Source organism: Paracoccidioides lutzii, assembly GCF_000150705.2.
Source record: "Paracoccidioides lutzii Pb01 unplaced genomic scaffold supercont2.2, whole genome shotgun sequence".
In the NCBI taxonomy this organism is placed as follows: domain Eukaryota; kingdom Fungi; phylum Ascomycota; class Eurotiomycetes; order Onygenales; family Ajellomycetaceae; genus Paracoccidioides; species Paracoccidioides lutzii.
Window position 1 is genome coordinate 1,959,912 of NW_015440948.1, and position 27,943 is coordinate 1,987,854.

Sequence of the window (27,943 nt, forward strand, 5' to 3'; positions counted from 1 at the left end):
AGCTCGTTATATATTCATGTTATAGTTAACTAAGCAGAGAAGGAACATCTGGCGCCTTTCTTTCCCACTGGCCTCGTTCCTGCCGCAGTTGAACAGTTGGCCTTTTCGAAGGTGGCCCTTGCTTGGAGCCAACACACGCTATGCCTAATAGGGGCTAGTGTCACTCTCCAAAGCTCGTCGCGGGTGGCAATTGGCTGCCAGCGAGCATTTAAGGTTATTCTGCAGGCTCTGATTGGCTGCGGAGCATGACTCAGCGTGTTGCTGGAGGTTTCTGGATTTTTCCTCACCAAGCTAACCTGGAATGGACTAAGCTCTCCTTGTTATTTCACGTGACCCGGGAGAAAACCTCCAGCCCCAACTGCGATCTTTGGCTGAAACTCGATGGGCTCCCTCCCCCTGGTATCCTTCTGCGCTCCTCATCGTTTCAACGGGTAACTAATAGTGCCGCAATTGAACGCTCTCCCATCTCATACCCGAAGATGCCGGTTGTGTTGCCAAATGGCGTTCGATGGTCCATCTCCCACCACCAGTGCCACCGCGGGGCCAGGGAGCAGCAGGCCCACGAGTAGATCGGCGCGGTCACACTTCATGTTGGAGACGGCCAGACAGCTTCTAGCTTCCTCGATGATGTTGAGACTTGAGCCTACAAGCTCTAGAATGATTCTCCAAAGCTCGTTCCCTGCGCATGTGCAGACGGGGAGCTCGACGGATAAGTCAGGATCCCCCCCCCCCCCCGGAACCTTCGAGCGTTAGATGAAACTACAGAACCATTCATTATATGTCTCTTGTGGCGTGCGTAGAGCGATCTCGCCCCTTTCTTTCCCGACTCGCATTGAGGGTCGCTGGCTGGAGGGGCATCTTGCGTCAACCAAGTTGCCTCAAATACTTCCCTTGATGAAATCCTATATATATATATACTCTTGCGCCTGAGACATGAACAGCATATTTAATACGTTTTGAAATGGCATTTGCATGTCTGATAAATAATACATTATATGGAAACAAAGCTTACTTCTCTGCGTGGCTTGCTTTGTTAGGATAAGGCACCATGGGAGTGGTGAAGCACGGTAGGACAGCAAGTCAACGGGTGAAAACAAGCAATACCTATGTAGTCTGCATCGATATGAACATCGAAAATTTGACAACGAATAGTTAGATTGGTAGATACTAGCCGGAGTAATTCTTTCTGGTGTTAACTAGTCAATGAGGCGCTGCGACACTACACTGACCTCGGACAGAACTACTTGAACTAGTTAAGTTGACACCGTGGCTGCAATGGACTGGACACGCTGGCCAACTTGTCATCTCGTTATTCTTTGGTTGATCGTAAGCTAGCCATGCTTTGTGTTAAGCTTGTGTTTTGGCATCTGGGCCAAGATTCATATCCATACCATATCCATGACCTCAACCCGAGATCTCAAATAGATTCCCATTCCGTAATCTCGAAAATAAAATTTATATGTATATACATATTTCCCATATCCCATCCTAATAACCCACCTCTATCATTCATCACCCAATTCATATATAAACCCTAGATACAGAGTATATAAAATGTCATGTAAAAGCAAACAACCCAATCCCCGAAAATCCATTACCTTTTATCATAATCACCCCTCCAACAACCCCGCCGCAACCGTCTCTCCACCAGCCCTCAACACAACCCTACCCGGCGCCTCCAACGGAATTGCCCGCTCCATCTCAACAACAATCCTCGCCACATTCCCCGGCCCCACGATCTTCGGTTTCTTGCGCACCGCAACCCCACTCCCCTTATCCAACAAAGCCACAAGCCGACTTATGCGCCCGGGGACATGCAACCGCCCCCGATGCACATCAATATGCATGGGCGTCAGATGATCAAACGCGAGCACCTTCGCTGTAAAAGACGTGATGTTCTTCACCGGGCTGGTAGGACTGCAGAGTACATCTCCGCTGCGCACATGCGCGCTGTCAATGTCTGTCAGGTGTAATATTACATTCTGGCCTGCTACAGCCCAATCGCTCGGTTCCCGATCAACCTCCACGCCCTTGATGGTACATAGTTCTCCACTGGGCATGGTAACCAGTTGATCGCCCACCTGAAAGTGCCCAGAATCCAACCGGCCAGATATCGAGAGCGGATTCAGCACACCGCCGCGGAAGACATCTGCTATCGTCATTCGCAGCGGCTTGTCGAGCGCATATGTGTATGGTTCCGACGTATCCAGCTCCTCCACCAGTGTCTTCCCCGTATACCACGCAGCGTTCTTATCATCTGGCCGCGTCACAACATTATCACCCCGCAGCCCCGAGCAGGGGATAAATGAAATATTCTTTGACTGAAATCCCGCCGTCATTAAGAACGAGGAGATTTGCTGCTCTATCTCCTCAAAGCGGGACTGGGACCAGTCTGCTGCATCCATCTTGTTAACAGCCACAACTATCTTCTGAACACCCATGCTTCGAACTAGTAAAGCATGCTCCTTCGTCTGTCCTCTAAGCCCGGATTCGAAGTTTCCCGTCGTTGCATCAAGAACCAACACGGCAAAGTCGGCTTGGCTAGCTCCAGCGATCATGTTGGGGACGAAGTCACGATGACCTGGTGCGTCTAAAATAGTGAAGTTGGTATTTTCCGTCGTGAATTGGTTGGTGGCAATGTCGATTGTTACACCGCGCGCACGTTCTTCGGAACCCTGGTCAAGTACCCATGCAAGCGCGAATGAGCCCTTACCGATCTTATCGGCATCCCTTCGATATTTGTCGATGGTTCGTTGATCAACGGCTTTAAGTTCGTATAGTAACCGTCCCATTAACGTACTTTTTCCAGCATCAACATGGCCTGTACAAAGAAATGAAGTTAGAGAAACCCCGACCAGAAACACCCATTTTCAAACTTTCATACCGATAACGACAAAGTTCGCCGCCTTCTTTCTCTCAGCCTTGCGATACTCCGCCAACACATCCAAATTCTTGCTCTTAACCTTCACGGTCTCTTGGACAGATAACTGCTTAACGCCGTCTGTCACGTCAGCCGGAAGGATTTTACTCGGCGCAGCACCCGTCCCCTTCGCTGCTGCAGCTGCAGTTCGTTTCGCTTTAGCACCTGTAAAGACCACAAAACAATGGCAAAAGACACCAACGGTTAAAACACATCATATTTTGAAATTTTAATATCACTTGACATTGCTCGATGATGAACAGCAGACAAACCTTTAGCAGACTCTCTTGCATTGATGACAATATCATCCGGACTGGGCTCTGCAAAGTCAAACGCTTCAGTAAGATCTTGACCAAAAAACTTCATGACGTCAATGTTATGTGTGATAGGTTTGGGCGGTGGTGAGGCTCTATGATCATCTCCAACTCCAACTCCAATCCCTCGCGTTCCAATAAGGACCATAGCAAACGCTGAGGGTTCCGCGCGTAGGTCAGGTAACTTTGAAGGACGGCCTTCTGTCGTCTCTATGGAAATCGCTGCCGCTTTCCTCTTTTCAATCATGGGCTCAGCTGTGCAGTTTATAGGTGGTTGTTCTGTCGTGGCAAAAGGACTGAGTGGCGAAACTGACTGCTTGGATTTATTGTTTAATAGTGGACTCTTCCCACTCCGCAATGGGAGACGTATCGGCCTAGCTGGCACCGCCGCAGTTCCCTGAGATTTCCCATTCACCCCGAGCCTCTCTAGTAGCGACATAGGAGCACTCCGCTGGTCATCCGATGAGAGTGAACACGCCTCACTGGCAGTTCCGCTGCCACTGTCAGCTCCACTCGCAACCTTACGTTCATTGTCTTTTCTTTTCCGCGCAGCCAGCGCAGCAAGTTTAGACACCTTCCCCGATGCCTCCGGTGCACCGCCCAACAGCCCCAATGGAGGATAGAGAGGTTGGATTAGAATATCAGCTTTGCACTGGGGAGGAATATTCAGCCAAGGAGAATCCTTGAAAAAATCTGCGGCGGAGAAAGGCTGCGGACATTCCGGAATTAGATATGGAGATGAAGATGGAGATAGATGGGTTCCTGGAGAAGCGCGAATTAGATACGAAACTTTTGTTTTTGATCTCTTTCTGCTTGTTCTTCATCTTTTGAGAAAACAAAATACACTGTTTGCCATCTTGCATCAGTTGGTTGGGAGCGGAAAAAATATGGACAGCACGAAGGAGAGGGTGATTAGGAGAACACACCATTTGCTTGTGATAGCTGCGGGATCAACGTCCTTCATCCCATATAACTAGCATCCTAGCCACCCAGGCCTCCGACAGCCTCAAAATACACACCTCACCCTCACGCATTATGATAGGAATGTAGATTCTCACACGGGGAAAGAAGGGAAATCGCTTCATACGAAAGAATTCGACTCACCCTTCGCTTTCGCTTTAGCCTTCGGTGTCTTTGGTGTATATTTCTCTGTAACAACCCATCAGTAAGCGCGAGAAAGAAACTCAAAAAAGGAAAAGAATAGGAAAAAGGGAAAAAGGAAATATATACTTCTCAACCACCCAACCGCCTTCTCAATATCAAAATAATAATACCAAAGCGCCTCCCAAATCTCCTCATCGGACGCAGGGACGGGAGGTGTGTCTGCATCCAGCAGTTCATGCACAAGAACCGTGCACTGGCGCATCTCTTCGCGATCTTCGGGGGTCATGTCATTGTGGCCTGGGCCTGTGCCCGTGGCCGTGCTGTAATCATCGTAGTCGTAGTCATCAGAGGCACAGTCATCGTTGTCGTAGGCGATGTTTTTGACGCGGTTACGGGACATGATATGTCGTGCGGGTTGGGCTGGGGAGAGGAGGATGGAAAAAAGGAGGAATAGTGCGGAGAATCGGAGGTATGTAGCGTGTCAGTAGAAGTTATCTGTTGTCCGGGATCGCGACTCTGCGTGCGGCCTGTTTGCGGGACAGGTTGAGAGGATTTGGTTCTGTTGGGTTGTCATGTATGTGATCTCCTCGATAACCCTATCAATTTCGACCCAGGAGGAAGTTGTGGTGATGTATTTATTCTGAAGGTGGCATGATGTGGTGGTGAAGTTGACGCTGAAGTTGAAGATGAAGATGAGGTCACAGCTGATCCGCCAAGTCACCGCTAAATAACTGTGCTTTACAAGCGAAACCCCTCCCCAAACGACATATCTAAGTACACTGCATATTTACCACATATCGTATAGCCGGTAAGAAACACAAATTCGCTTTAAGATGAATTTCATTTCATCTCATCTCCATGCTCCAGGTGGCGGTGGAGTGATAGTATGTATATATTTGGATGAAGGCTAGCAAGAAGTCGATGATTCTTCATTCTACAAGGTCAGACCAGTTTATCTTCGAGTTCCGCTGTTGGTTGCCTACATGCAGCTGCGTGTAATGACACGGCATGTGGCATTGAGCTTCTCTGTTACAATAGGATCATGAATGGGATTTATGGATCTTCCTCAGAAGTTACTTTTCGGGGCGTGAAGGGCCAGAGAAAACCCCTTGAAAAATAGCTTCAATCTAAAATAAAATGGAGCGAACCAATTGGAATGACTCGAAATGCAAAACGCAAATCATAACAAATTTTTTTAGTCAAGAGGAAGAATAGCTTGAACAATTAAAATATTCAACTCCAAAGCACATGTTATTATTGATTTATCCCACCTCTCATTCAATTTAAATCCCATTAAAATGGGCATATCTGCAACAAAGTAGTATAGACAAGGAATTTCACACTACGCCCTCTTTGGCGCCTTTTGCTTCCCCAATTAGAAAACAAAAAAACAATGGCGGATGCATGATAGGGTACGTATGTAGGGAAAAGAGGAATTAGTTATCTACATTTTAAGGATAGAAAACAATGATGGAATTAAATAGACGAGAAGACAAGCAGGACACCAAAAACGTAGCAAAGGAGCAAAGGTATAAAAAAAGGTGGGTTTATTTATAAGAAAGGGATAGGGGGGAGAAAATAGTAAGAAAGAGAAAAGTAGAACGGAAGACGTAGTCTTAACAGAACAGGGAGGGCATAAAATAGAAGATAGTCCCAAAAAAAAATACACATATGACAATGTAAGAACCTTTTTTCTTCTTCTCTTTTTCTTTCACATTTTTGCCAGTATATATTTCCTGTTTTATTTTATTTTATTTTTTGCTCTTTCACTCCATTTCCTCCCATACCTTCCTTTGTTGTGTAATTCAAACTAATAAACCCTGAACAAAACCATTCATCCCTTATCTTCCGAACATGAACAAAATCAAACCCAACAAGGAAACACATGTCACTCTATGCCTTCACGGCACCATTCTCTTGCAAGTATTGGAATGCGCTGTAACCAATGGCGCCCAGGAGGATGAGGATGGCATACACGCCGATGCCGAAGCCGGTGCTACCTGACGAACTGGTGCTGGAGGAAAAAGTGGGTTGAGATTGTGGTTTGGCAGCTGGATCTCCAGGCTGTAGTTAAAGTTAGCCTTTCTGTTTCGTTTTCGTTGGTGAATATGCGAAAAGTCTTCGTAGGGGGATATTGTAGATGGATATGATATTGGAAGCTAAAAAGGAGAAAAGAGAAATTTTTTGTTTGTCAGAACATACTAATCTCTTCAGCGATCCGACTAGCATGCCCTGCAGAATCTCACGAGCCTCGTCGCTGTGGCCTACATCTTCGAAGGCTTCAGTAGCATCTTGGCCGCCGACATCGAGGAGGACTTCTTCGCCACCACTGTGATAGGGATGAGTTGGTTATTATGGACTTTTTTCTCTCTCTCTCAACAGGGATATGGGGACGAGGGGGTTGCGAAAGGGGGAACGGGTATGGCAATTGCATGTGCCGTTCGAGGTATCAGAAGAAGACGTACGGATGCTCATCGACGAAGGTGGAGACGTTGTAAACCTTGTCGTGGATGGTGACATAGAGATCTTTCTTTGTATTGTGTTCGGACACCTCTCTGATGGTGAATTCTTTGGAGCCCGACATGGCGGCTTAGATTTTGGAGGATTGTTGTGGGCGGGGTTGGGTGGTTAGAGGTGATGGGATGCGCGATGGTGAGATGCGGTCAGTAAATGAGTGACGGGAAGTGGCTTAGGGTGTGGTAAGAGAGAGAAAAGCGGAAAATGGAATAAGTTGACGAAATGCCAATATATTTGATGAATGAACAGAGCTGACAGCTAGCTAACTAATAAAAATAGGAATAATGCTAGTTAAAAATCACTGGTACCAGGTTAAAGTGCGAGAACCCAGTGAGAAAATCCTCTCCCCAGCAACCTCAAGCAAGAACTTAAGTAATTTTTCCCCCCTAGTTAGTTAGTTAACTAGTTACTCTAACTCGTTATATTTAATTTAACTGCGCCCAGGATACCGGCACCCCTTAGGTCCAATCTAGCCCGCAGCCGGCGATACTCAACCAGCTGACTAATTATTTTACGCCTTACTAGCTGAAGGGATTGAGGGCGGAATTAGTTGCAGTTGGCTACAATTGTGTCCTTTTCGGGGCTCCTACAGGGCCAGGATTCGTTCAACAATGTCAGCGCTTAAGCGCCTATATCAGAGTCTCGTTTGCTACTGGAGCAAACGTCTGACATCTGAGGCAAGGCCCTCTATGAGATTACGAATTATGGTCTGTAGATAATTAACTATTTCTCCAGCCCTCTTCAGCTGAACACTGATTGGGGAACTGATTACGGATAAGCCTTTCTCGGGAAGTTTGGACCGTTATTTGTATAAACACTCGAAATCGACATGTGGCCAGATTATCCTTTTGCCCCTCCTCATCTAGTTATTACTCCGTAGTTCAGCCTTCAATGTTTGTCTAGGCAGCTGAGAATCCTTTCCACTTCTTACGGCGGGTTCCAGCAGAAAGATACATTCATCCTCATCCTTATCTCATCTTTATTCCCATCCTCATCCTCATCCACATCCTCATCCTCATGATTCATCCCTTCAATCATCTTTCTCTTTGTTGGATTTCTCACAGCCAATCGTTTTCTGCTGATTCAGCGCCAAGAGCGATAACCGGATAAATCGGCTCCGGGAAAGTTTTAACGTCTTGGCCTAGATCGTACCTCACGTGATGTTAGCTCCATCAACATTATTTATAATATCTTTAACCTCCATTCAATCCAACATCCAACTCCTCCTGATATTGAGCATGTTGGGAATATAAATGGGCCTCTCTGCCATTATCTTGGCAATAATGTCGCCAAACTACCAAGTTTGCGAAATTAGACTCTTGCTGGGCTGACATTGTGCAAGTTTTGTGGGCTTTCTCGACATCAATGCTGCCGGTGTATTCAAAATCTGGCATTTCGAGAGAATCTACGACGTCGTTGAACCGGTTGAGGAGTATCGCTAGGGAGGCTATCATCCAGAACACCTCCGCGACGTATTCAACCAGAGGTACGAGGTTATTGGAAAGTTGGCATTTGGCCGATGGCAACTAACTACCGCACTTAAGGCTCCAGCGACACGTCGCATTGAAGATACTGAAAGCAGATGCTTCCAGAAACACTAAAGAGCTTGCTATGCTTCTTAAATTGTCTGTTCCGGGCCTAGATCATCATCCTGGCAAAGGATATGTTATAGAACTGCAGAATTGTTTTGAGCACGATGGCCCATATGGGACACACTTGTGTCTTGTCTTTCCTGCAATGATATCCGATGGGTGACTGCCACCGGGAAGCTGCGCCAGGCAACCTACGTACGAGCTATTTCCAAACAGCTCTTGTTGGGACTCGACTTCCTTCATAAACTAGGCATTATTCATTGTCGTGTGTCAGCGCCTGAGGCACGACAATTCATCCATATATAGTACCCTGACTTAAGAGAGACTTACAACCTGCAAGAGGTTATGGTTTCTATTGCTGAGACTGTGCTCGACAAGGCTTTTTTGCTGCCACCTAAGTTCAGTCCTATTAGGTGACTGGAAGGGATGAAGGTAGATAATAGTGCGCCAGAATAATATTTAATGGTTACGCTTTCAGATACACTCTGAAGTCTTGTTGAAGTCTTCAAAGCAAGAAGGTCACATATTCTTGCAATCTTTGCAAGGAAGAAAATGACGACCATGCATCAGGAATGTCCGATCTTTCTCAATCCCGGAATATAATGACACTGCCGGTACCGGGATCTGGGTACGTGTTCCCTGATAAAAGTGATTGCCTCAGACTCAAGCTCCATCCCACGACGCCGGGATTTGACCTTGCAAATGGTGCCCGTTGAATTGCCCACACTGCCCAAGAGCGGCCACCCTCATGTACCAGATGGACTTCCTGCTCTTGGGACTCGGGTTGGTAGAGCCTGTGTTTCGATTTATTTGCATTTGATATGTGATCTGAGATGTCATTGTATTGAAGAATGCTGGAGAACTGATTGACTGGTTGTTTCATCTTCTTGTGCAGAAAAACCCCTCATTGCAGGAGAAAGATTTCAGTGTAACAATTGGGTAGTAGGATACATAGTAATAGTTACCTAGAACTTTTTTAAGGATTGAAGAGAATATATGTGGCAGACCCTTTGTTATGGGATCTGTTGGCAGATAGGGTAATTCATCCATCAACTAGTTATGAGAAAAGCATATTTACGCGGTCCCAAATCCCAAGAAATAGACTGAAAAGAAATAAAGGACATGAAGAATTTAAAGTCCACCTACGTATGTAATATAATAAACAGGTATAATCTTCTACAAAATCTAAATGGAGAAAAATAGAAAGGGAACAGGAAATACGTAGATTAAAATTACAAACAAAACCCAGATCAGATGCGAATAAATCACAATCTTTCCCCTAAAGGTTATATAAATAACAAATATAAATATAATTCTACATTACCTCACAGGAAACGCCGTAGTTAAATTGCCTTTGAAAATCCAATCTCCACTAGCCTATCAACAGGAACCTTGAGCCGCGACAGCTTTGTCCGTTGCTGATTCTTCACAGCAACAAACACCGCCAGCATTGCGCGGCGTACGAAATTCGATTCCTCCTTGATATAGAGTTTGTCTCTACCAATTATGTAGGTCATGGGCTTTTCAGCTATGGATTCTAGGTCGGCAGGGGTGATTTGGTGATGTTGATGTTGATGGTTATGGTGCTTAGTGTGGGATAATATGGTCGACATGGGAATGTCGCCGGATGAAGAGGCGTCGGGGAGAGAAAGAGATGGGCGTCGGAGTGGTTTGTCTTGAGATGGGTCGATGTAGGTGTCTCTGCCAGTTGTAGTGGGAGTGGAAGTGGGAGTGTTTGATATGAGAATTCCCAGCTCGTGGACTAATGATTTCTCAAATGAGTGCCAGAATATGGTGTCGCCGTAACCTAGACGGAGAGTGACACGGTATAAACTGCGGATCCCGGTGTCGGAAATCAGAAACCGGTCTTCGGGTCGAATCTGTATTATTTAGAGGAAAGCAAATGGTTAATTCTACTGGGAGTTTGGAAGAGGGCAATTTCAACAGCCGCAAGTTGGACATACATGGTACTTGGGGATGTGGTTGATATGAAGGAGGACTGTTATTTCGTGGGAGGCTTCGAATTTCCTTAAGAAATGGTCGAAGACAGGGTTAGAGTTTAAGCTGGTCTCAATGAGGAAGATCCCGATTCCTAGAGTCAACAATGTGACGTCAGTCAGGTGAGTACTTCAAGTTGTAATATTTAGCAGAATATGATAATACCTCGAATTATCTTGACCGCGAGATGTTTATCTCCCTGACGTATAAATAACATTCCATTCTCGTTGGCAAAAACTCTTGATCGTGATAGTGAGGAGTCATCTCTATCAGCTTCAAGTTGGCATTCCTCGCCGTAGTTCCAGATGAGCAAGATGCTAGAGAGAATTACGGCCACAACAATCGTAAACCAACCGCCGGATGGAACTTTGTACAGTGCGGATGACACAAACAGGCCATCAATAGACACGAAGAACAGAAATATCGGCATGACAATGGCGACGTGGACGTTCCAGATAATCGTCGATACGAGTGCGACGAGCCAGGTGGTAATAAAACCGACCCCGACGACACATGTCCCGTAAGCATGGCCCAGTTTCGTGGTCTTTAATAGCGCAATTAGTAAAGGGAAAGTGCATGGGCAACTTGTGCAAGTTGCTAAGGCGACCCACTGTTTTAAAAACCCCAGTGACGACAAGTGCTGCTAACATCATGAGCCAGTTCGCCCAGGGGATGTAAATCTGACTTGGGATGCGTTTCGAGGTATGTACCGCTCGGATATTGGGGAGATATCCCATGCGAATTGCCTGTGACATCAGCTGAAACGTCCCAGTAAGCATGGCCTGCGACGCGACGATCGAAGTCAATATCGACAGCAGAAATATAGGCCAATACATTCCTGGAGGTGCTGATTTGAATAGCGGGTTTATGACGGCGTCGGGATGGCTGCTTATGAAGGCCGCTTGCCCGCAATATGTAAGGATCAGGCAAGGAAAGGCAAAGCAGAGCCATGAGACCCGTATAGCCCTGGGGGAAAACTTTTTAGCACTCATCTTTTGTAAATATGTATGGGGCTCCTAGAATCGGGCAGGAACAGACTTGACAGAGAATGCGCCTAGGTCGGCAAATAGAGCTTCAACTCCTTTACATTGTTAATCAATGTACCTTGACTCTAAGTGAAAAGGAGGCTGCAATTACCAGTGAAGCAAAGGAGGACGCCTCCGAGCGATTTCCATCCTTCAAGTTTTCTCCGGAGGAGATAGTGCATCCCTAACCAGGGAGAAAAGGCGCGAAGGACGGTATAATCATAGGCGAGGAGGTTCTTTGAGAGTCAGTTTAGTTTGTATATTCAGCAGCCCAGATGTTGGGAACATACATATCCGGCTGAGACGACGTTGAAAATTAACCATATGATAACAACGGGTGCGAAGAAACTGCTGAGTTTAGATATACCGAATGGCTGCAAGCAGAAGAGTAAAATAATCAAGACACAAGCAATGGCAACAACTGTATGGGTTGCAGTATTCGGGGCAGCGATTTTGATTCCTTTGGAAATAAATTAGTGAACATCATCAATACACACCTAAGGAATTGTCCCATGACGTACATACCTTGAACAGCACCGAGGATAGATTGTGCGGGAGTCAAAACGCCATCTGCAAAATGATATTATTAGCCTGACGGTCTCGATAGAGGAAAACAAGGAATGTCAACAAGCTACCTGACATCACCATACACACTCCAAGAACTGCAAAAATTTTAACAGCCTTCTTTGCCACCAAACTCCTTTTCAATATGCTCATAGCTTTCGAATTGAACGGCCGTAAACGCATCTCCTCACTGTCTACAAGCTGGCCGAAGTTCTGGTTGTCGATGTCGACCTATCATGATAAATAACGTGCAGATATTTATGTCAGTTTGATATCCGGTTTCCGTCTAGGGCACATACTTCCACCTAAAAAAAGACTGACATAACGCTTGATCAATGAGAAGAGGGCAAACGAGCCGCCTTCGCCCTTATCGTTTGCGCATAAAACGACCCCAACATATTTAATCGTCGCAATGAGTATCAACGCCCATATAATTAGGGATAGCACGCCTACTAGATCCTCGAATATGGGGGCCGTCGGAAATGTCGAGGAGAAAACATATAACGGACTGGTACCGATGTCACCGTAGATAGCTCCAATGGACTGATATGCCAGCCTTGATGGACAAAAATTAGATCTCAACATCGCGATTTTTATACAAAGAGAAAAACTGATGCATGTACGAACCACATCCACGCCCAGCCACTGATCTCCTGTAGAAGACGCATCATGAGCATGCCTCTAAGTCTGCAGAAACAAAAATATATATGAATAAGGCATCATTCGCATACCGTCTTCCCATGCTCGAGTAACTGGTCGCCGCTATGGACAGCAAAGCCCGCAATTCTAGAGTCTAAGCCGCAGAAGTCCCGATTGAACCGAATGCTATTCCGAAAAGAATTATCCTCATTATCGCATTGTCCATTCACAATATCACCGTTTCTGTCTTCGTCCGCACCATTGTCAACACCATGTCCTGCCGTCTTGTCGAAGCTGTCGCCGTCATCGCTGTCATCGCCGTCGTGAATGCGGAAATAGCCTTCTGGCATACCTTTCCCTGCCACCAATGATACTTAGATGAGTGTCAACACTGTTCTTTTGATTCTGGGGAGCCTGCTTCCAATGCGATCTTTCACTGAAGGCTGCGTCGAAGAAGATTTAGTGCTGAGTCCTATCGACTGGAAATTATTTACATGTGGTTTGGTCATCGTTCGGAGCTCGGGCTTGGCTCGTTGATAAGAAGTATTTTATTATGTTATATCAAAATTAAAATTTCCTACGGGTCTTGGGGATGTAGTGGGGGCATGTATGTGTATTTAAACACCAGGGTAAATTATTCTAAGATGTTTCTAAAATGTACCGTTACCACGGTTTCAAGCTTGCCGCCCTCTATGAGAAATTATATGGCTATGTTGCTGGACTAAAAATGCTAGCTCAATAGCACTGCAGTACAGTGTACACTGCATTGGAGTGCATCAATCTATGTGTGTATCTTCAATAAAGTTCCTGTTGAGATATCAAGGGTTGTTGTCTGTTCACATTCATAACTAATATTTCTCATCTCCTTCAGGCTTCATTTATGCATTGAGCACTCCTCAACCGTGCGAAAAGGAAAACCTCTCAGAAGGATGATGAACTCAGGGAGTCCCCAGGCTTTCAATTCAGATTCAATGCACCCATGGGGACCTAGGGAGTATAGAGGTGCGCAATTTCGACGTTGTCTAAGTGGCGGTAGGCAAATACCCGCGATAAACTCGAAGGACGCAGATACTATGGTATGCGTAGTTCCTAGCTTGAGACAATGGAACGGCCCCAAATATGGCACGGTTTCTGCGCTGGGGTTCTCTCAACCTGCATGGAATAGTTCGATAATCTCGATAATCGTACTTTCGAATTCCATGATGACAGCATTTCAATCTTCATCTATTTCGTCAAGTAAATTCCACACCGACCTAGCCTCTTCAATCACTTCCTCTTCTCCATTCGTAGTCTGATGCGCCTTAGCCACATTCGAAGGCCCCGACCTAGTCCCAGTCCCAGTAAGTTGAGCAGCTGCATTTGACCCCTCCGCCTCCAGTTTCTCAAGGAACCCATGGACTTTCTCTTTGACCCTATCCATCTCCCGTATTTCTTCTTTGGTCTTCTCCAGTTGCTCCTCCATCATCATGATCAGTGACTCTCGGGCCTGATGTGGTCGATACAAATTTAGAAGGTGGTGGGCATTGATAAATAGATTTCGGATGTCCTGAACTTTGGATTCAAAATGCCCTGGACATAGCGCAAGCACGCCAACAAATTCGAGGAAGTTGAGGAGGAGAGATTTGCTAATTTTTAGCAAGTAGAAGCGGTGGTTTGGGGGTAGGGCGTTTTCGTCGCCGGATGGTGGTTGGGGGTAGAGTTGCTCAATGCCTTGGTCTTGGAGGGAGGGGAGGTTTATGGAAACCTACAGGCAAGCCACATGGTCATTAGTTCAGTTGCGGAATGATGGATGAAACTAGTAGCCAACATTGCCTCGGATGAAGAAGCAATACCGATTGCCACTCTCCAAATAACGAGTATGAACCTGATATTGGGGCCTTGGGCGGAACCATAAATCGCAGCTCCGCAGGAAGCTCGAGAAGGCGAAGAGTTTCAGGGGTCCATGTTTGCTTTGAGCCGATATTCTCCTCGTGCTGTTTCTTGCATTCCTCGAGCTTCTTCAGGTTCTGAGTCGTGAAGTGCTTCCAGAACGGAGGGGGAGGGGGAAATGCGGCTGTGACCTTCTGTTGGCCGGTTTCGGCCATGCCTGCGTACGTGGATCTCCCGTGGTTATCAATTTGAGACCGAGAGTAGAAAGCTGGCCGTGGCTGAAGCGAAAAAGGGGATCTGTAGCCATGAGTTGATGCTGAATTGCGCTTCGTTTATTGCGCGCGTCTATCGATTCCTAAAAATAGCGCGGTTAATCTAAACTCTCTAGGGCTAGCCGTCATTGGCTAGGCCAAGACTTCAACTTCCCAACGTCGAACTATTTGAGCACTTCAACAGCATCAAACAGAAACTATCAACCAACTACAGTTGCGAGCACCAAAACGGACCAAATCGCTTGCCCAACACCTTCATTACCAAGTTATATATTTCTGTTATATTAGTTTATAGAATAGATCTTGGCAAAGCGTGGACAACCTTATATTCCCTGAGACATGGTTGAATAAACCTTGTATAGAAGTGACGTTGCCTGTCCACCAAGAATGCCGCACGATGATGAATTCCAAAATAAACCATCCCTTGCAGCTCTCTCCAGTCGCCCTGGGGCCTTAGGTGCCCTTGCTCGTTTTTGGAAACGTTCGTATGCAGCGGACTATGTGAGCTTGATAGTAATTGTGGTGGGGTGGATGCTGGTTCGTTTGTTCCCATAGGCAGCCTAATCGTTTATCATACACCTGGTGCCTCGCTTCTCTTTGGCTTTCATGCTGAGTGAGGTGTTTAGATACAAATATTTGTCCTTCCCTTTCATCGCATGTTTACCCTAGACAATGTCTCCATTCAATTCCCTTTCACCGAGGTGGAAAGGGTTCCAGTCTGTGAGTTCCCCAAACATAACTCATGAAATACTCCTTCAGTTGGGAAGAAATGCTGATGACATTGGCAAAACGGAAAATAGTATGGTCCATTATATACTCGGAAGTTTTTCCATTTGTCGTTATCGTCTTATGGGCTGTGATAATTCGACCGGAAGTGCATTTTGCCCACGTTTCAGTACTTGGGCTACTCGTCACTCTTGCTCTGACATCTTTTCTAACCAATATAATAAAGAATGCGGTTGGAAGGCCAAGGCCTGATCTTCTCTCGCGCTGTAGTCCAAAAAAGGGGACACCGGAACATTTGCTGGTTACCCTTGATGTTTGCGGAGAGCCCGACTCGCACAAACTACATGAGGGATGGAGGAGTTTTCCGAGCGGGCATAGCAGTATTGCTTTTGGGGGGTTGGGATATCTCGCCATGTAAGGTCTCTTATTGCCTATGTAAGCGCGCCAGCGTCCTGTTATGCTGATATTTGCCCCAAGGTTTCTTTCTGGCCAGTTACGTGTCTTCCGGCCTCGAACCGGTCTGGCAAAATTCCTTTTCTCTCTATCTCCACTACTGGGCGCTCTGATGATCGCCATGTCTCGATTGGAAGATTATCGACATGATGTATATGACGTAACAGCTGGCTCACTCCTGGGACTGTCAGCTGCATACTTTACATACCGACGCTATTATCCACCTTTGCGATCGGTTGATTGTGAAAATCCCTACAGCAGAGCGGATATTCCCCCTGAAGGATTCCATAAGGTTGCGAGAGATGAGGAAGAGCGTCTATATGATGGCACTCCTGCTCGAGGCGTATCTGAGGGGTTTGGTGCTAGATATCAGAGGAGGGAGATAGGCTCAGGCAGTCGGAATTAGATCAGAGGGTTTATGTTTATTGAAGTGACAGATTTCTTTTCTTGATGCTTTCGGAATTCTTCTTCTCTTTTCTACTTTGTGTATTTTATAACTGACGGCGGAACCCGTAGGCCGTCGAAACACTTTTGAGAATTTATTTTACCTAACATTGGATTTTCTCTTGGAAATTGATATCATCTATTTTATCGTATGGAATGTCCGTTGTGCAAGAATGACAGTTGGGGGCTTCGATATCTCTTTGTATCTCCCAAAATTCGACAATTCATTGTTCAGCACTTCATGCCTCTGACCTATATGCATAAAGCTGGAATGGCGCTCTTTACACAACTCTCCATCTTCTTGCATACATTTCAATTGCTCAGCTTTACTCAAAATACCCTGTAGGTTTCTTCATTCCCTACCTCTCTTCTTTCCTCATCACTGTCCCCCTTCCCCTCCAAATTATTGCATAATTTGAACCGCAAACAGAACGCAATACACATCCAGAACCGCCATCGAGACGACATGTGGCCATACGAGTACAGCAGCTCCACTCACTGTCATGTGCATATTACTATATATAATATACCCCTCACCAAAAACACCAACCACAAGCTGCAAAGTCCCGTGAAGGGCAGGATGGGTCTAAATGTTGCTACGCCGTCGAAATATGAATTACATGAAGGCGTGGTGGAGAGTATTTAGACAGGTAATTTTCTTCCATCCTGTACGGTTGTGCAGGACGCGGATGTAAGTTAGGTATGGAGTCTTTTCATTCCTCTTCAATATTGAGGAGTCTGGTTAGAAGGTAAAATAACTTTTTGCATGGAGTCGGACTAACGATTTTGGGAGTAAGGGATTCACATACTGTCAAATGATGAAAGGCAAAGTGGCAGCATATCTTGCGCCTTGTGGACAGGACAAAAAGGATCTTTGAGAGCTGGTATTTAAGTCTCATCTTCTCGTCGTGGGTACGCGCGCATATGTACCAAGGAGGTACAGATAGGGATGTCTAGGATGAAATAATTGTATGGCATGGTCAAAGGAGCAGATGATGGCTACGCAGAATGCCAGGTAGGCAAGGGCGTAAACGTAGTTGTTGAGTTTGATGAGGGTGGAAGCGTAGGGGAAGGTTCCGTTTTTGTGGAGGTGGAGGTGGAGAAGATATGTAGAAGGAGAAGTAGGGTGATGCTGGACGCTATTAGGGATGGGATAGAATCCACGTCTACTTGAGAAGATGTGTTTTTATGCTATTAATGAGTATTTATTGAATTGGATATGCGGTTGATTTTGGTTGTTTAGATCTACTGGATTCCTTCAATTTACTTGGTTTTGTCAATGCGCATTTGGTGACTCATCTGGGAGCGAGGCCTGGGATGGAACATGAGCAACAGCAATTGCAGAGTGCAGTACATAGTACATGGATGAGGGGGTGTTGGATGCATAGCTAATGTTGCATAAAGCTGAGCTGTATATGACAGAATGGCAAACTTGATTCATTGCAGAGTTTGCATGCTACGAGAACGACAATATAGGGTGGAAAATAGGTCACGTGATGGAAGTTGTCCGACACTATTCTAGCATCTATCTTTTAATGCTAGTAAAGTAAGTGGTAGATAAGTAACAGAAAGTGAATGTGCGGCGATGACTAAGCGAAAATATGACTCGACGTTAATCAATCACCGACCGGATCATAACATCTACCGGATCAACTTTCATTCAAATCATTCATGCTCATTAAAAAATTCAGAATGCCAACCACTCTCACTAAAAAGACTTCTAATCAGGAAGCCAGGCTTTCATTAGTCATTAAAGCTTATAAAGCTCAGCAAATTACAACTATTAGAGCTGCTTCTAAGTTATATAACATTCTCTATTCCTCCCTGACCTATAGACTACGTGGTCAAATCACACACGCGAATGCTCAGTTAAAAAAATTCAAAACTGACCTCTATGGAAGAAGAATCTCTAGTTCAATTAATAATCTCCGTGGGTGAGAGAGGACAGCCTCTCTGAATCATGACTGTATGAGAAATGGTCAATCTACTACCTGCAAGCATGGGTTCAGTGCTTCTACTATTGTAGAAGAATGTTGAGTCAATAGATTTATACAACAGCATCCTGAACTAAAGACAAAGTTTTCACACAAATACAACTATCAGTGAGCTCAGTGTGAGGATTCAAAGATTCTATGTGAATGATTTGCCTTGATGAATCATACAATAAAGAAGTATGAGATTGTGCTGAAGGATATCTACAACTTTGATGAGATTGACTTTGTGATGAGGGTTACCTCAACAGCCAGAGTGAGTGATCACTAGAGCTGAGAAAGATAATAAGCTATCTCTTGTACAGCCAGGGAATAGAGAAGAGATGTCAGCTGGCCGTGCATAGTGCTGCTATATTAGCAAAGGAAAACACAGAGCTGAGAGCTGCCAACACCAGACAGAAGTGAAAGAGAGAGAAATCACATTTTTATATAGCTGAGAAAGGAATCCTAACAGCTCAAGATGCATTAGCTAGGACTGCTAGACCTCAGGAGTCTGACCAACATACAGAGGAAGGGGTTGAGGATTTGAACCCAGGGACTAGGAAGTGAAGACCCCCAACCTGCAGCAAGTGTTCATACACCTGGACATAATATTAGGCAGTGCCAACAGACCTAAGTGTCTATCCTATATAAGTTCTATATAGAATTCCTCATGGTTGTTGCTTAATTTGAAATTTTGTCAAATAGAATGATGGGGGTGATCCGTTAGATGATTTGATCCGGTAGGTGATTGATTGCATTCATTGCCAGACAATCCTGACAAAAGTTTAGAAGGAGAGACTAAACCAGAAATTCTGACTCTGGCCACATAGAGAAAGATCATGTGGCAAGGATTTGCTCGGCGGCTCTATCCACATCCGCGTTCTGCATCAGAGCCAAGCCGTATCAACCCTTTGACCGCAATGCTCCCTTAATTATACCAAGCATCTGTTCAGCGAGCTATCTTCTCTCGTAAATATCATACATCATAACTTTGTAACAATTCTGCATTTTTGTTCCTGTGTTTGCTTCTTATTTATCATATAAAATTAGCATACCAACCTAAACTTTTTACCCTTTTTAGCTTCTAGTTAACCTTATACCAACTTAACGGTCTTTTGATACCGTCAAAATGGCGGGACTTTCACAAGAAGATCACAACATTATCAAGAACCATCCTCTAACCAACTCAGTTGATCATTTACAAGGCATGCTTCAGGAAGCTGAGAAAATCTATGAGTTGTGTCTAAATTCCCACAATGACGCTGTTGATAGCCTTGACCAACTCTATCAATGGGCGATTTCAAGACTCCTCTCTGCTTTACAGAGAGAGGATGCAGCTCACAGCCTTCACTCACAGATGAGTGATGGAAATATGGCGTCTGATCTAGCACGCTTAGTCAATCGCCTCCAAAAGGCAAAAGGAAACTTCATGTACGATGAGTATAGCCTGCTGATATGCCTGGTCATCCAAAGACCACCAGACATTGAACTCCAGAGTGTTGAAAAATGGAACATCGACATCTGGTCAGCTGTATTTAGTCTCATTGACAACTTCTCTCAAACAACTCCTCCAATGAGCATCCCCCCCTTCTTTGATGGCACACCAGTCACATCCAACTCATCATCACAGAAAGGTTCTGAGCAGACACATGAGTTGGTGAATTCAAGAATCTTTGAGGAGATACATGACTGTACATTCCAAGATGTCGAGGGCTTCTTTGACAAATACTTTGAGGAGAAGGACTGGAGTGGCAAAGCAGATGCCATCTGTCAACATGTTCTGGCCCCAGACAGTAATGGTAATTGGGCCCAGTTTCCCTGATCCTCCTACACAGAATGATGTCCTCACCTGGTGGTTTTGTCTTCCAGAAGACCTTTTTCAGAATCACGCAGCATCTACTACACCACAGTGAGCAAAGCAGATCTTACTGGTTCAAAGATGGAACAACAAGTCAACCTTCTTTTGCAAGCTAGAGGTGGGAGCCTCTCACTTAACAAACACAACTGGAGAGACATCCTGGTGATTGATGAGCTCAAAAAATCTAAGAAGGAGATCAGGACCAAAGCCACACTGCTGCAGATCAGCTGCTGTGTGCATGAGGTTTTTGCTGCGCAGCCTACCCGGCGGTTCATTCACGCGTTCACTGTCTGTGGAACCAAGATGGAGGTGTGGGTGTTTGACCGCTCAGGCCCCTACAGCTCAGGCATCATTGATGTCTACACGGACTCAAAATGGTTCTTTCAAGTGCTTGTGGGCTACACCATGATGAGTGATGAGGAGCTGGGACTGGACATTTTTATTGCTAGAAATGGCAACAAATCAATAGTCATCAAAGAGCCTGGGAACTCAGAGGAAAAAAAGGTGATGCTGGGTAAAATGCTTTCCTATCAGTGTGCCATCGTGTGTCATGGAACCACATGTTTTCTCGCAAATGATGGACAAGTGGAGGGTGTAGCCAAATTCTCATGGGTTTCAGACAAGAGGCGGTCAGAGGTGGCACTCCTCAAGCTGGCAGATCAGAGGAATGTCTGGGGGTCGCCAGAATAATTGGCCATGGTGCCATCACTAGTATTGCTGACATGTGCTGCGGCCTGACCTTCAACCGCAAGCAGCGCCATGACTTCAAAAGCTCAGCCCCCAGCACAACCTCCTCATTTCATCAATCTCAGCCGCTCACTGAGCCCTGTTGCTTAGATATCCATCGAAAGTTGTCATCCAGGAAGCACAGATTTTCAGACAAAGGACTGCAGACATTCAAACAATTGCATTCCATCAATCAATCATCAAGCCACACCCAGGAGGAGAATGGACTAGCTTTCTCCATTCAGTCAGCACACAAGCGAAGCCTCTTTGACAGGAATGATGAGGAACTCTATGACAACCATGTTCTTTAGTGTCTAGTGATCTCACCTGCTAGCCGGCCAATCTATGACTACAGATCACCCTTGGAGTTTTTCACAGCGCTTCGCGATGCAATAAAGGTGCACCAGTCTCTTTACCTGGATGAGAACATTCTTCATCGGGATATTTCAGAGAACAATATAATAATAACCAATTCTGAAAAAACAGGTGGTCACTCTGGCATGCTAATTGATCTGGACCTTGCCAAAGAAGTTGGAAGTGAGCAAAGTGGTGCACACTATCAGATTGGCACAATGGAGTTCATGGCAATTGAGGTTCTTCTTAATATCGACCATACCTATCAGCATGATCTTGAATCATTTTTCTACGTGCTTATCTGGAAGTGCGCCCGTAATGGCTGGGGGAATCATTCTAGGTATAGTAAACTTCGTGCCTGGTATACTGGCAACTATGAGGACATTGCAAACACCAAGTATGTTCATATGAACAAAGCTGAAAACCTTGGATTTGGATTAATTTTGAGGGAGTTCCCTTCAAAATTGCATGGAGTTGTACCACTTTGCCAGGCCCTACAAGACATTCTCTTTCCATACAATGACAAAGGAATCATCATTGGTACCCCACAAGACCTGAACCACTTATACAATCCAATTATCAAGGCATATGATGACGCGATATCTTTGTTTGGATGTTAAAGTGATTAGATAATGGAGGTCGCGGTGCTATTGCTTTGCTGTTAAAATTCACACATTGGGATGGAATATTTCGCAGCTGTCAAGAAAATAGTGATATTCCATCACTCGATGAGCACCCCAACTACAAATCGCTTTTCCTACTAGTTCAATGAATTTCTCAACAACTATGAATAGAAATTGTATTAGCTATTAAATATTAAAGAATATAGTTCCTAAGAGAATAGATATTAGAATAATTAAGAAAAATAACAAGTGTTGAGCTTGATGATACAACCTGAGTGGTGAGAATATGATTGAGATAGAAAATTTGATAAAAGAGTGCTAGAAAGACCAGTGGAAGTTGAATCCACTACATTTTCTACTAAGAAGGTTTGTATAGGGGTAGACGGATGGGATTTAGTGAGAGAAGTCTGATTTCACTGACATTTAGAGAGTGAGCAGGTCTGGTCAGCAGTCTTTCACTTCACAGTCTTCTGCTCTGTCGCATTCTTCTTTTTCTGCTTAGTCTCTATAAAGGCTATTCCCTAAACCTCCACGATATTCAGGCTACGCTTTAGCGCTATTGAGACACTATCAATGCATGCGTCTTGCTCTGGGGTTATTATAAGCCCCTGACATAGATTGAAGCCTATTTAACTAAATTGAAGCCTAAAGGGATGGGGCATGATGGGGCGCTGTGATTGGCTGAAATACCCCCTGAGATCCTGAGGTTTGCCCAGGCTCTGTTTGCTCTGTTTGCTGAATCATGTGACCTGAAGTTTCGTTACGTCATTGCCACCAGTTATTCATTAACCAACCGTTGAACGTTCAACGTCCCGGTCAACTTTCCCCCGCCCGTATCCGTGAGCGCGATTTTTCTTGAACGTCCCCAACCCCGTCGATTCTGATTGCCATTGCTTCCAGTGGTCTACTTCACGTACTGTGGATGGGAAACACTGAAAATGAATTTTCACGTTGCAGTTTACTTCTGTTAACCATGGCCGTCAAACGTCGAAACTTAGCCTGATAACCTCCTTTCCGCTGGCATAGGGACAATTCTCATACTCGATCCTCCAACAGCTTTTCCTCGCGTCATATCTCAAAAACTACGCAATTTGGGCGCGACTCCAGGGGTTTCTCCTCCCCACGCCAATTTATCATATTCAACGGAAATATAATCATCATAGCTTCGGCGCAAACTAGACCCTCCTATCCTGCCTCCGCCACACCATCTGGGAGCCATTTAACAGAGCAACTAAGACCAAAATTAACTGGCTTGGAGGGCAAAACAGAATTGTTGGAGCCTGTAATGTCGACTCCAACTACCAGTCGCTCTCCCGTAAAACCTCGCTCTCTTTCAGATGGATCTACACGAACTCCTTCCTCCGCATCGCCAAACCCGTTAAATGTCCAACGGACGAAGGATGATAGTGCAGTCACAGCTAGGGGTCCAGCAACTCCCCAGAGATCCGATTATCCTACACATGGCTTGTCACTTCAGATGCCTGCGAGAATAACTGGGAGCCCTATAGCTGGAGGAAGCCGAGTTCCCCTCTCCCCGAAACTCGATTCGTCACACATTTATGGCTCCCCAGCTTCTGTTTTACCTCGACGATCGAGGGGACTGGATTTTTCACGTGCATGTACTAACCTCCACCACTCAACTCTAGCGGAATCATCTCCTGACTCCTCTCCAGTTGTTGTTGGTCGTGGGGTAGCGATACCTCTTCGTCGGGGTACGGTTAATTCAACTGGGATGGGTTCTCCAAACATGTCTGGTGGCCTCTGGCAACCGATCACCCATGGCGACAGACCCGCCATATCCAGCTCCGTGAGCAGCGTCAACATGTTTGAGTCAGATACTTCCACCAGTAGCGAAGACGATGACGATGAATCCGTCCATATGGCTGATAGGGAAGACCCCATCCTGATGACCCCGCAAGGTGCTCGTGCGGGAAATGGATTCTCGAACCCATTTTCTCCCAGCACAACTCAAAATCCCAGTGCTGATTGGATTGGTGGGCTTTCTGCTGCTAAAACCAGTCTCCTCAGCTTTCAACGCGCGAGATTTCGCAGAAGCAGACATAGTTCATCCAGCACTAGTGGGAACAGTGCGAAACCCAGTCCCGGACCCATCTCACCACCAGCCTTAAAGAGCATCGAAAGTTCGGCCACTTGCTACTTCTCCAGGGAAATGTCAATGAGTGAAGTCAAATCGCGACGGGAAAGTCTAAGCCTTGGCACTAGCGATCTTCGCTTATCAGACGTAAGCGATGATGATAATCGGCAAGGAGGAATTAGTAGCCCATCCAGCTCCTTAGCCGGATGTTCCAACATAGAAGGCGGACGACATGGTGTAATTCGGCGTCCGGTAACGAGAGGAGGGAATTTACTGGTAAATTTTGCCTTGATATATAAAGAAAATTGATTTTACGCAGAGCCATCCACTAACAGTGCTGCCAACAGCCAAAACCGAAAAACTTTGACCGCATCCGGGCAGCTCTGCTTGAGGAAGTTGCTCCCATTGATTTTGAAGCACAGCGTGAAGCTGAAGTTATCCGCCAAGTTCGCGAAAGCGACGGTGACTTACCACCTCTATCCCCATCATTAACAACCCCAGAGGTCTCTGAACACAAGGAACTGTCCATTGTGGCCAGCAAAGACGGTCTTCTTGCCAGCTTGGCCGCAGCAGGGCAATCATCGACTAGCTACGACCGTCAACCAACACACACTTCCCGCGGGATAGGCCTTCTGGATACGTATGGTGGCCGTTTCCAGACTCCACCACCAGCAGCACAACAGCTTACCGCTACCGAAGACATGTTGATGCGGACTCCACCATCTGCATTTCCCCCTTTTCCAGTTGACCAACAAAATAATAATATGCAGACCCCCTCACAACCCGTTCTTGTCCCTTCACGTGTCGAAGCTGAGGCCTCCCGCCCAAACAACAAGCGCAGGCGCGATGAGATGCTTAATCTTACCATGTTGAAGAGGCGTGCTGTTTCACCTGGTGTGAGTTTGCAGAATAGTCCAGTTGCGTCTCAGTCAGGCTCTTTGCAGAGGGAACAGCAGCCATCAAAGGCTGGAAACTCGGCTTCGTCTTCTGCTGCTCCTGGGAAGGGAGGGCGGGGAAATGAGTCTGGGATAATAAAACGGATTGGGATGCAGGGGATGAATGAGACGAACGATGGGTTGATGAATATGAGCATTGATTGATTGATTGATTGAATGAATGAAATGGGTGCCAGTTTTTGTGTCTCTTAGCTTTCCATTTTCTTTTTCCTTTGTGCCATCCTTTTCTTCTTCTTCTTCTTCTTCCTTTTTTTTTTTTTTTTTTTTTTTTTAAACTCTTCTCAATGTAGCTATGGATTTCCTTTAGCGGAGGCGTGACATAGGTTTTTCTCTTTTCCCTTATGTTGCATGTCATGGTTTCTCGTTCTCTCAGCCTGTTTATTCCTGGACAATTTGTTTCAATGAATCTTTACTGAATTGCTGTTTAACTCTTTATTTCCACGGCTAAATAACTACGAGAATCCTTTTATTTAACCAGCAGATATAGAGAGCTAAACAATTTTCGTTGTCTAAGAAGGACCTCAGATCAAGAATTTTCCCTGGAAAAGGACTCTCAGAAAGGCAACAATAAGACCGGTTATAGATAGCGCCTATCGCGTTTATTAATCGGCGTCAATTTTAGCGTTTCACGCGCCCAACTTCGAGACAAGGCGGGGAGCTTCGCCATCTGTCAACTCTCTCCGCGCATTTTTCTCTCCCAACCATTTGAATGTAGAGCTAGCTAGTCAATCTTTTCAGTCAACAATTTTGTTATTGCTGTATTCAAGCCCCGCTTTCTATACCAGGAATATTTTCATCTTTCAATTGGACCATTCTGGCCCACCGCCGTCCTAATCGCGGAGCACCGCAATGCCGTCCAGCATGGAGATTGCATCCTCGTTCATTAGAGGTGCTCCTCCGGGAGAGGTATGAATGATAATAGATATGTCAGCTTTTTATTCGTATTGTGTTCTAATGTTAGAGATAGCTCTCAGATGTTGTTGCAGGTACCTAGCTCTATCGCATTCTTACCCCTATGTCCCCATACCGTTTTCCTTGAACCTCTCGCCCCATCTCCCGGCTTTTCAGACCACTGATCTGGCTATATTTTGCCGAAACTTGCAGCTATCAAAAATTTAACACCTGAGGGGCCCGGGCTGATCTCGTCCCTTGCGCCTGCTTTCGAGAAATACAACGAGGAACAACTCGCGACTGTGAAGCTCCCCGGTAGTAGCGAAGAGGTACATACATATACCGCAAACTCACCTGGGAAATCGGAATCACTGCTTTCCGCGGCGGTGGGTTTCTTGTTTGAATGGCTACTGATAGTCTGCCAATTATAGGTCATAGTTAGTGGGTATAATAAACTTGGCGACGACAGATACTTCGACGTACAGAGCCAGACGTCATTTACATTCGATCACGTCACGCAGGTATATCTAGTGTATACCCCTACCTCAGTGCTGCTACGGAGGCCTTAGATTTCTGAACGTTCATTTGACTAACTGTCTCATGTCGTAAAGACCGCGTCCTCACCACAATCATATGTCCTTGACTCGCAGCATGCCGATTTTATGTACGATTCCTTATTTCAATTACATTTGGTGTAATTTGCTCTGGATATATTAACTTCTAACGATTGTTTAGTAAGTCCCTCTTTAAATCACTTTCCGCGCATGCGAAAGAGCATTATCCAAGCTGCTCGTACGGCGTGTACCCTACGGGCAATGACACTGCTGTTGCCATCATGTTGGTTGCGAATAAATACTCCCCGAACAATTTCTGGTATGCTCCTTTCCAGTTCCTGTTAAGCAGCGTATCCCGCCAACGTGGATGACAATGTATCAAAGTATTGGGACATATACAGTTCACCAAAAGTAAACAGCAGCTTACACCATTACTAGGAACGGCCGCTATCGAGCCATTTATACCATTCCTATGCCCTCTGCGGACTCCGTAACGGGCACCATTCACATAAACGTCCATTATTACGAAGACGGGAACGTATCCCTCAATACCAAGAAACCCGTATCCATATCACTCTCTCCAAACTCTTCAGCGGAAACGATTATCAAACAAATCGCAGCTGCTGAACAGGCGCAGCAGCTCGAACTTAGCGATGCTTTTAGCAGATTATCTGAGGGCGCGTTTAAGGGTTTGCGCAGGCAATTGCCTATAACGAGACAGAAGGTTGAATGGGAGAAAGTGGGTGGATACAGGCTGGGACAGGATATTTCTGGTGGAAAGGGGCGGTAGAGCTTTGATGCGGGGTGTTTTAGAGAACTTTGGAAGATTTGCTAGACTATGTAGTATTTGCTTTCTTCTTTTCATGACACCTCCACGATAGTATTGCATTCTTTTTGTCCCCCCAAAATTCCACTTCTAGAAGCGGTGGAGACGGGTGCAAAACTTAAACATTTATAACCCAGGAACCTGGATATGGGATGTAGTTCCCTGCTTGCTTTTTGGTACGAACAGCGGAAGCTAGCAGTAAGTCCTCTATAACACGACGCCCAACCCTTTCCAATGAAGAAAAATTCCTGCGGAGAATGCTGCGACATCAAATATTCCCGGCCATATCTCTTTGTCAAATTCCATGAATTTGACACTCTCCCCTTATGCATATAATTCAAGGGTAATTTGATAAATCATAGGCTTATGGCCAATAACCAAACTGTCACCAGTTCGACGAACTAAATATATATCCCTGCCCCTGGGCCGGACAAGTTCTTCTTGAAAGCTATAAGCTCTGGTTCTACCCCATGGTTTTGGCATTGTGGGGATTACCTGGCAGTTATTGGGGCCGGCATCTTCGTCCGCAAATCAAGATACGAAGCCAAATAGCACCAAACAAGAGATTGAGAAAAATAGTTCCAAGAAGGGACGCGAATGGACTACTGATGGGAGTGATGTGAATGCGAATGCCTGTCGTTTGGTAACGG

General features: G+C 45.5%; 11 protein-coding genes across 11 annotated transcripts; 7 read left to right on the plus strand and 4 right to left on the minus strand.

The window, feature by feature from the left end:
* Window positions 1-245: 245 nt before the first annotated feature.
* PAAG_01263 (hypothetical protein) lies at window positions 246-569 on the plus strand (the record flags this gene model as incomplete). The annotated part of the gene is made up of 1 exon (XM_002797357.2): window positions 246-569. The coding sequence occupies one exon, from the start codon at window positions 246-248 to the stop codon at window positions 567-569; it is 324 nt and encodes a 107-aa protein (XP_002797403.2).
* A 1,041-nt stretch (window positions 570-1,610) lies between these two features.
* Window positions 1,611-4,738, minus strand: PAAG_01264 (elongation factor 1-alpha; the record flags this gene model as incomplete). The annotated part of the gene is made up of 5 exons (XM_015844290.1): window positions 1,611-2,821; window positions 2,885-3,085; window positions 3,193-3,996; window positions 4,339-4,383; window positions 4,465-4,738. 5 exons carry the CDS (start codon window positions 4,736-4,738, stop codon window positions 1,611-1,613), a joined length of 2,535 nt encoding a protein of 844 aa, XP_015701071.1.
* Window positions 4,739-6,231: 1,493 nt separating this feature from the next.
* Window positions 6,232-6,922, minus strand: PAAG_01265 (hypothetical protein; the record flags this gene model as incomplete). Its single annotated transcript, XM_002797360.2, has 3 exons — window positions 6,232-6,402; window positions 6,541-6,667; window positions 6,804-6,922. The coding sequence occupies 3 exons, from the start codon at window positions 6,920-6,922 to the stop codon at window positions 6,232-6,234; spliced, it is 417 nt and encodes a 138-aa protein (XP_002797406.1).
* Window positions 6,923-8,220: 1,298 nt separating this feature from the next.
* Window positions 8,221-8,456, plus strand: PAAG_11251 (hypothetical protein; the record flags this gene model as incomplete). Its single annotated transcript, XM_015846931.1, has 2 exons — window positions 8,221-8,341; window positions 8,407-8,456. 2 exons carry the CDS (start codon window positions 8,221-8,223, stop codon window positions 8,454-8,456), a joined length of 171 nt encoding a protein of 56 aa, XP_015703538.1.
* Window positions 8,457-9,790: 1,334 nt separating this feature from the next.
* Window positions 9,791-13,023, minus strand: PAAG_01267 (hypothetical protein; the record flags this gene model as incomplete). Its single annotated transcript, XM_015844291.1, has 12 exons — window positions 9,791-10,327; window positions 10,412-10,539; window positions 10,611-10,989; window positions 11,057-11,411; window positions 11,484-11,526; window positions 11,583-11,706; window positions 11,761-11,930; window positions 11,996-12,040; window positions 12,121-12,265; window positions 12,356-12,590; window positions 12,662-12,687; window positions 12,766-13,023. The coding sequence occupies 12 exons, from the start codon at window positions 13,021-13,023 to the stop codon at window positions 9,791-9,793; spliced, it is 2,445 nt and encodes an 814-aa protein (XP_015701072.1).
* An 863-nt stretch (window positions 13,024-13,886) lies between these two features.
* On the minus strand, window positions 13,887-14,757 carry PAAG_01268 (mediator of RNA polymerase II transcription subunit 7; the record flags this gene model as incomplete). Its single annotated transcript, XM_002797363.1, has 2 exons — window positions 13,887-14,417; window positions 14,506-14,757. 2 exons carry the CDS (start codon window positions 14,755-14,757, stop codon window positions 13,887-13,889), a joined length of 783 nt encoding a protein of 260 aa, XP_002797409.1.
* Window positions 14,758-15,201: 444 nt separating this feature from the next.
* On the plus strand, window positions 15,202-16,399 carry PAAG_01269 (diacylglycerol pyrophosphate phosphatase; the record flags this gene model as incomplete). Its single annotated transcript, XM_015844292.1, has 3 exons — window positions 15,202-15,315; window positions 15,767-15,954; window positions 16,018-16,399. 3 exons carry the CDS (start codon window positions 15,202-15,204, stop codon window positions 16,397-16,399), a joined length of 684 nt encoding a protein of 227 aa, XP_015701073.1.
* Window positions 16,400-19,539: 3,140 nt separating this feature from the next.
* On the plus strand, window positions 19,540-20,958 carry PAAG_11252 (hypothetical protein; the record flags this gene model as incomplete). The annotated part of the gene is made up of 2 exons (XM_002797365.2): window positions 19,540-20,209; window positions 20,294-20,958. The coding sequence occupies 2 exons, from the start codon at window positions 19,540-19,542 to the stop codon at window positions 20,956-20,958; spliced, it is 1,335 nt and encodes a 444-aa protein (XP_002797411.2).
* Window positions 20,959-21,494: 536 nt separating this feature from the next.
* PAAG_11253 (hypothetical protein) lies at window positions 21,495-21,968 on the plus strand (the record flags this gene model as incomplete). Its single annotated transcript, XM_015846932.1, has 1 exon — window positions 21,495-21,968. The coding sequence occupies one exon, from the start codon at window positions 21,495-21,497 to the stop codon at window positions 21,966-21,968; it is 474 nt and encodes a 157-aa protein (XP_015703539.1).
* A 1,288-nt stretch (window positions 21,969-23,256) lies between these two features.
* Window positions 23,257-25,166, plus strand: PAAG_01271 (hypothetical protein; the record flags this gene model as incomplete). The annotated part of the gene is made up of 2 exons (XM_002797366.1): window positions 23,257-24,342; window positions 24,414-25,166. The coding sequence occupies 2 exons, from the start codon at window positions 23,257-23,259 to the stop codon at window positions 25,164-25,166; spliced, it is 1,839 nt and encodes a 612-aa protein (XP_002797412.1).
* Window positions 25,167-25,871: 705 nt separating this feature from the next.
* Window positions 25,872-27,257, plus strand: PAAG_01272 (F-actin-capping protein subunit alpha; the record flags this gene model as incomplete). Its single annotated transcript, XM_015844293.1, has 7 exons — window positions 25,872-25,928; window positions 25,990-26,008; window positions 26,127-26,242; window positions 26,345-26,434; window positions 26,525-26,577; window positions 26,649-26,786; window positions 26,906-27,257. 7 exons carry the CDS (start codon window positions 25,872-25,874, stop codon window positions 27,255-27,257), a joined length of 825 nt encoding a protein of 274 aa, XP_015701074.1.
* Between the last annotated feature and the right edge of the window lie 686 nt (window positions 27,258-27,943).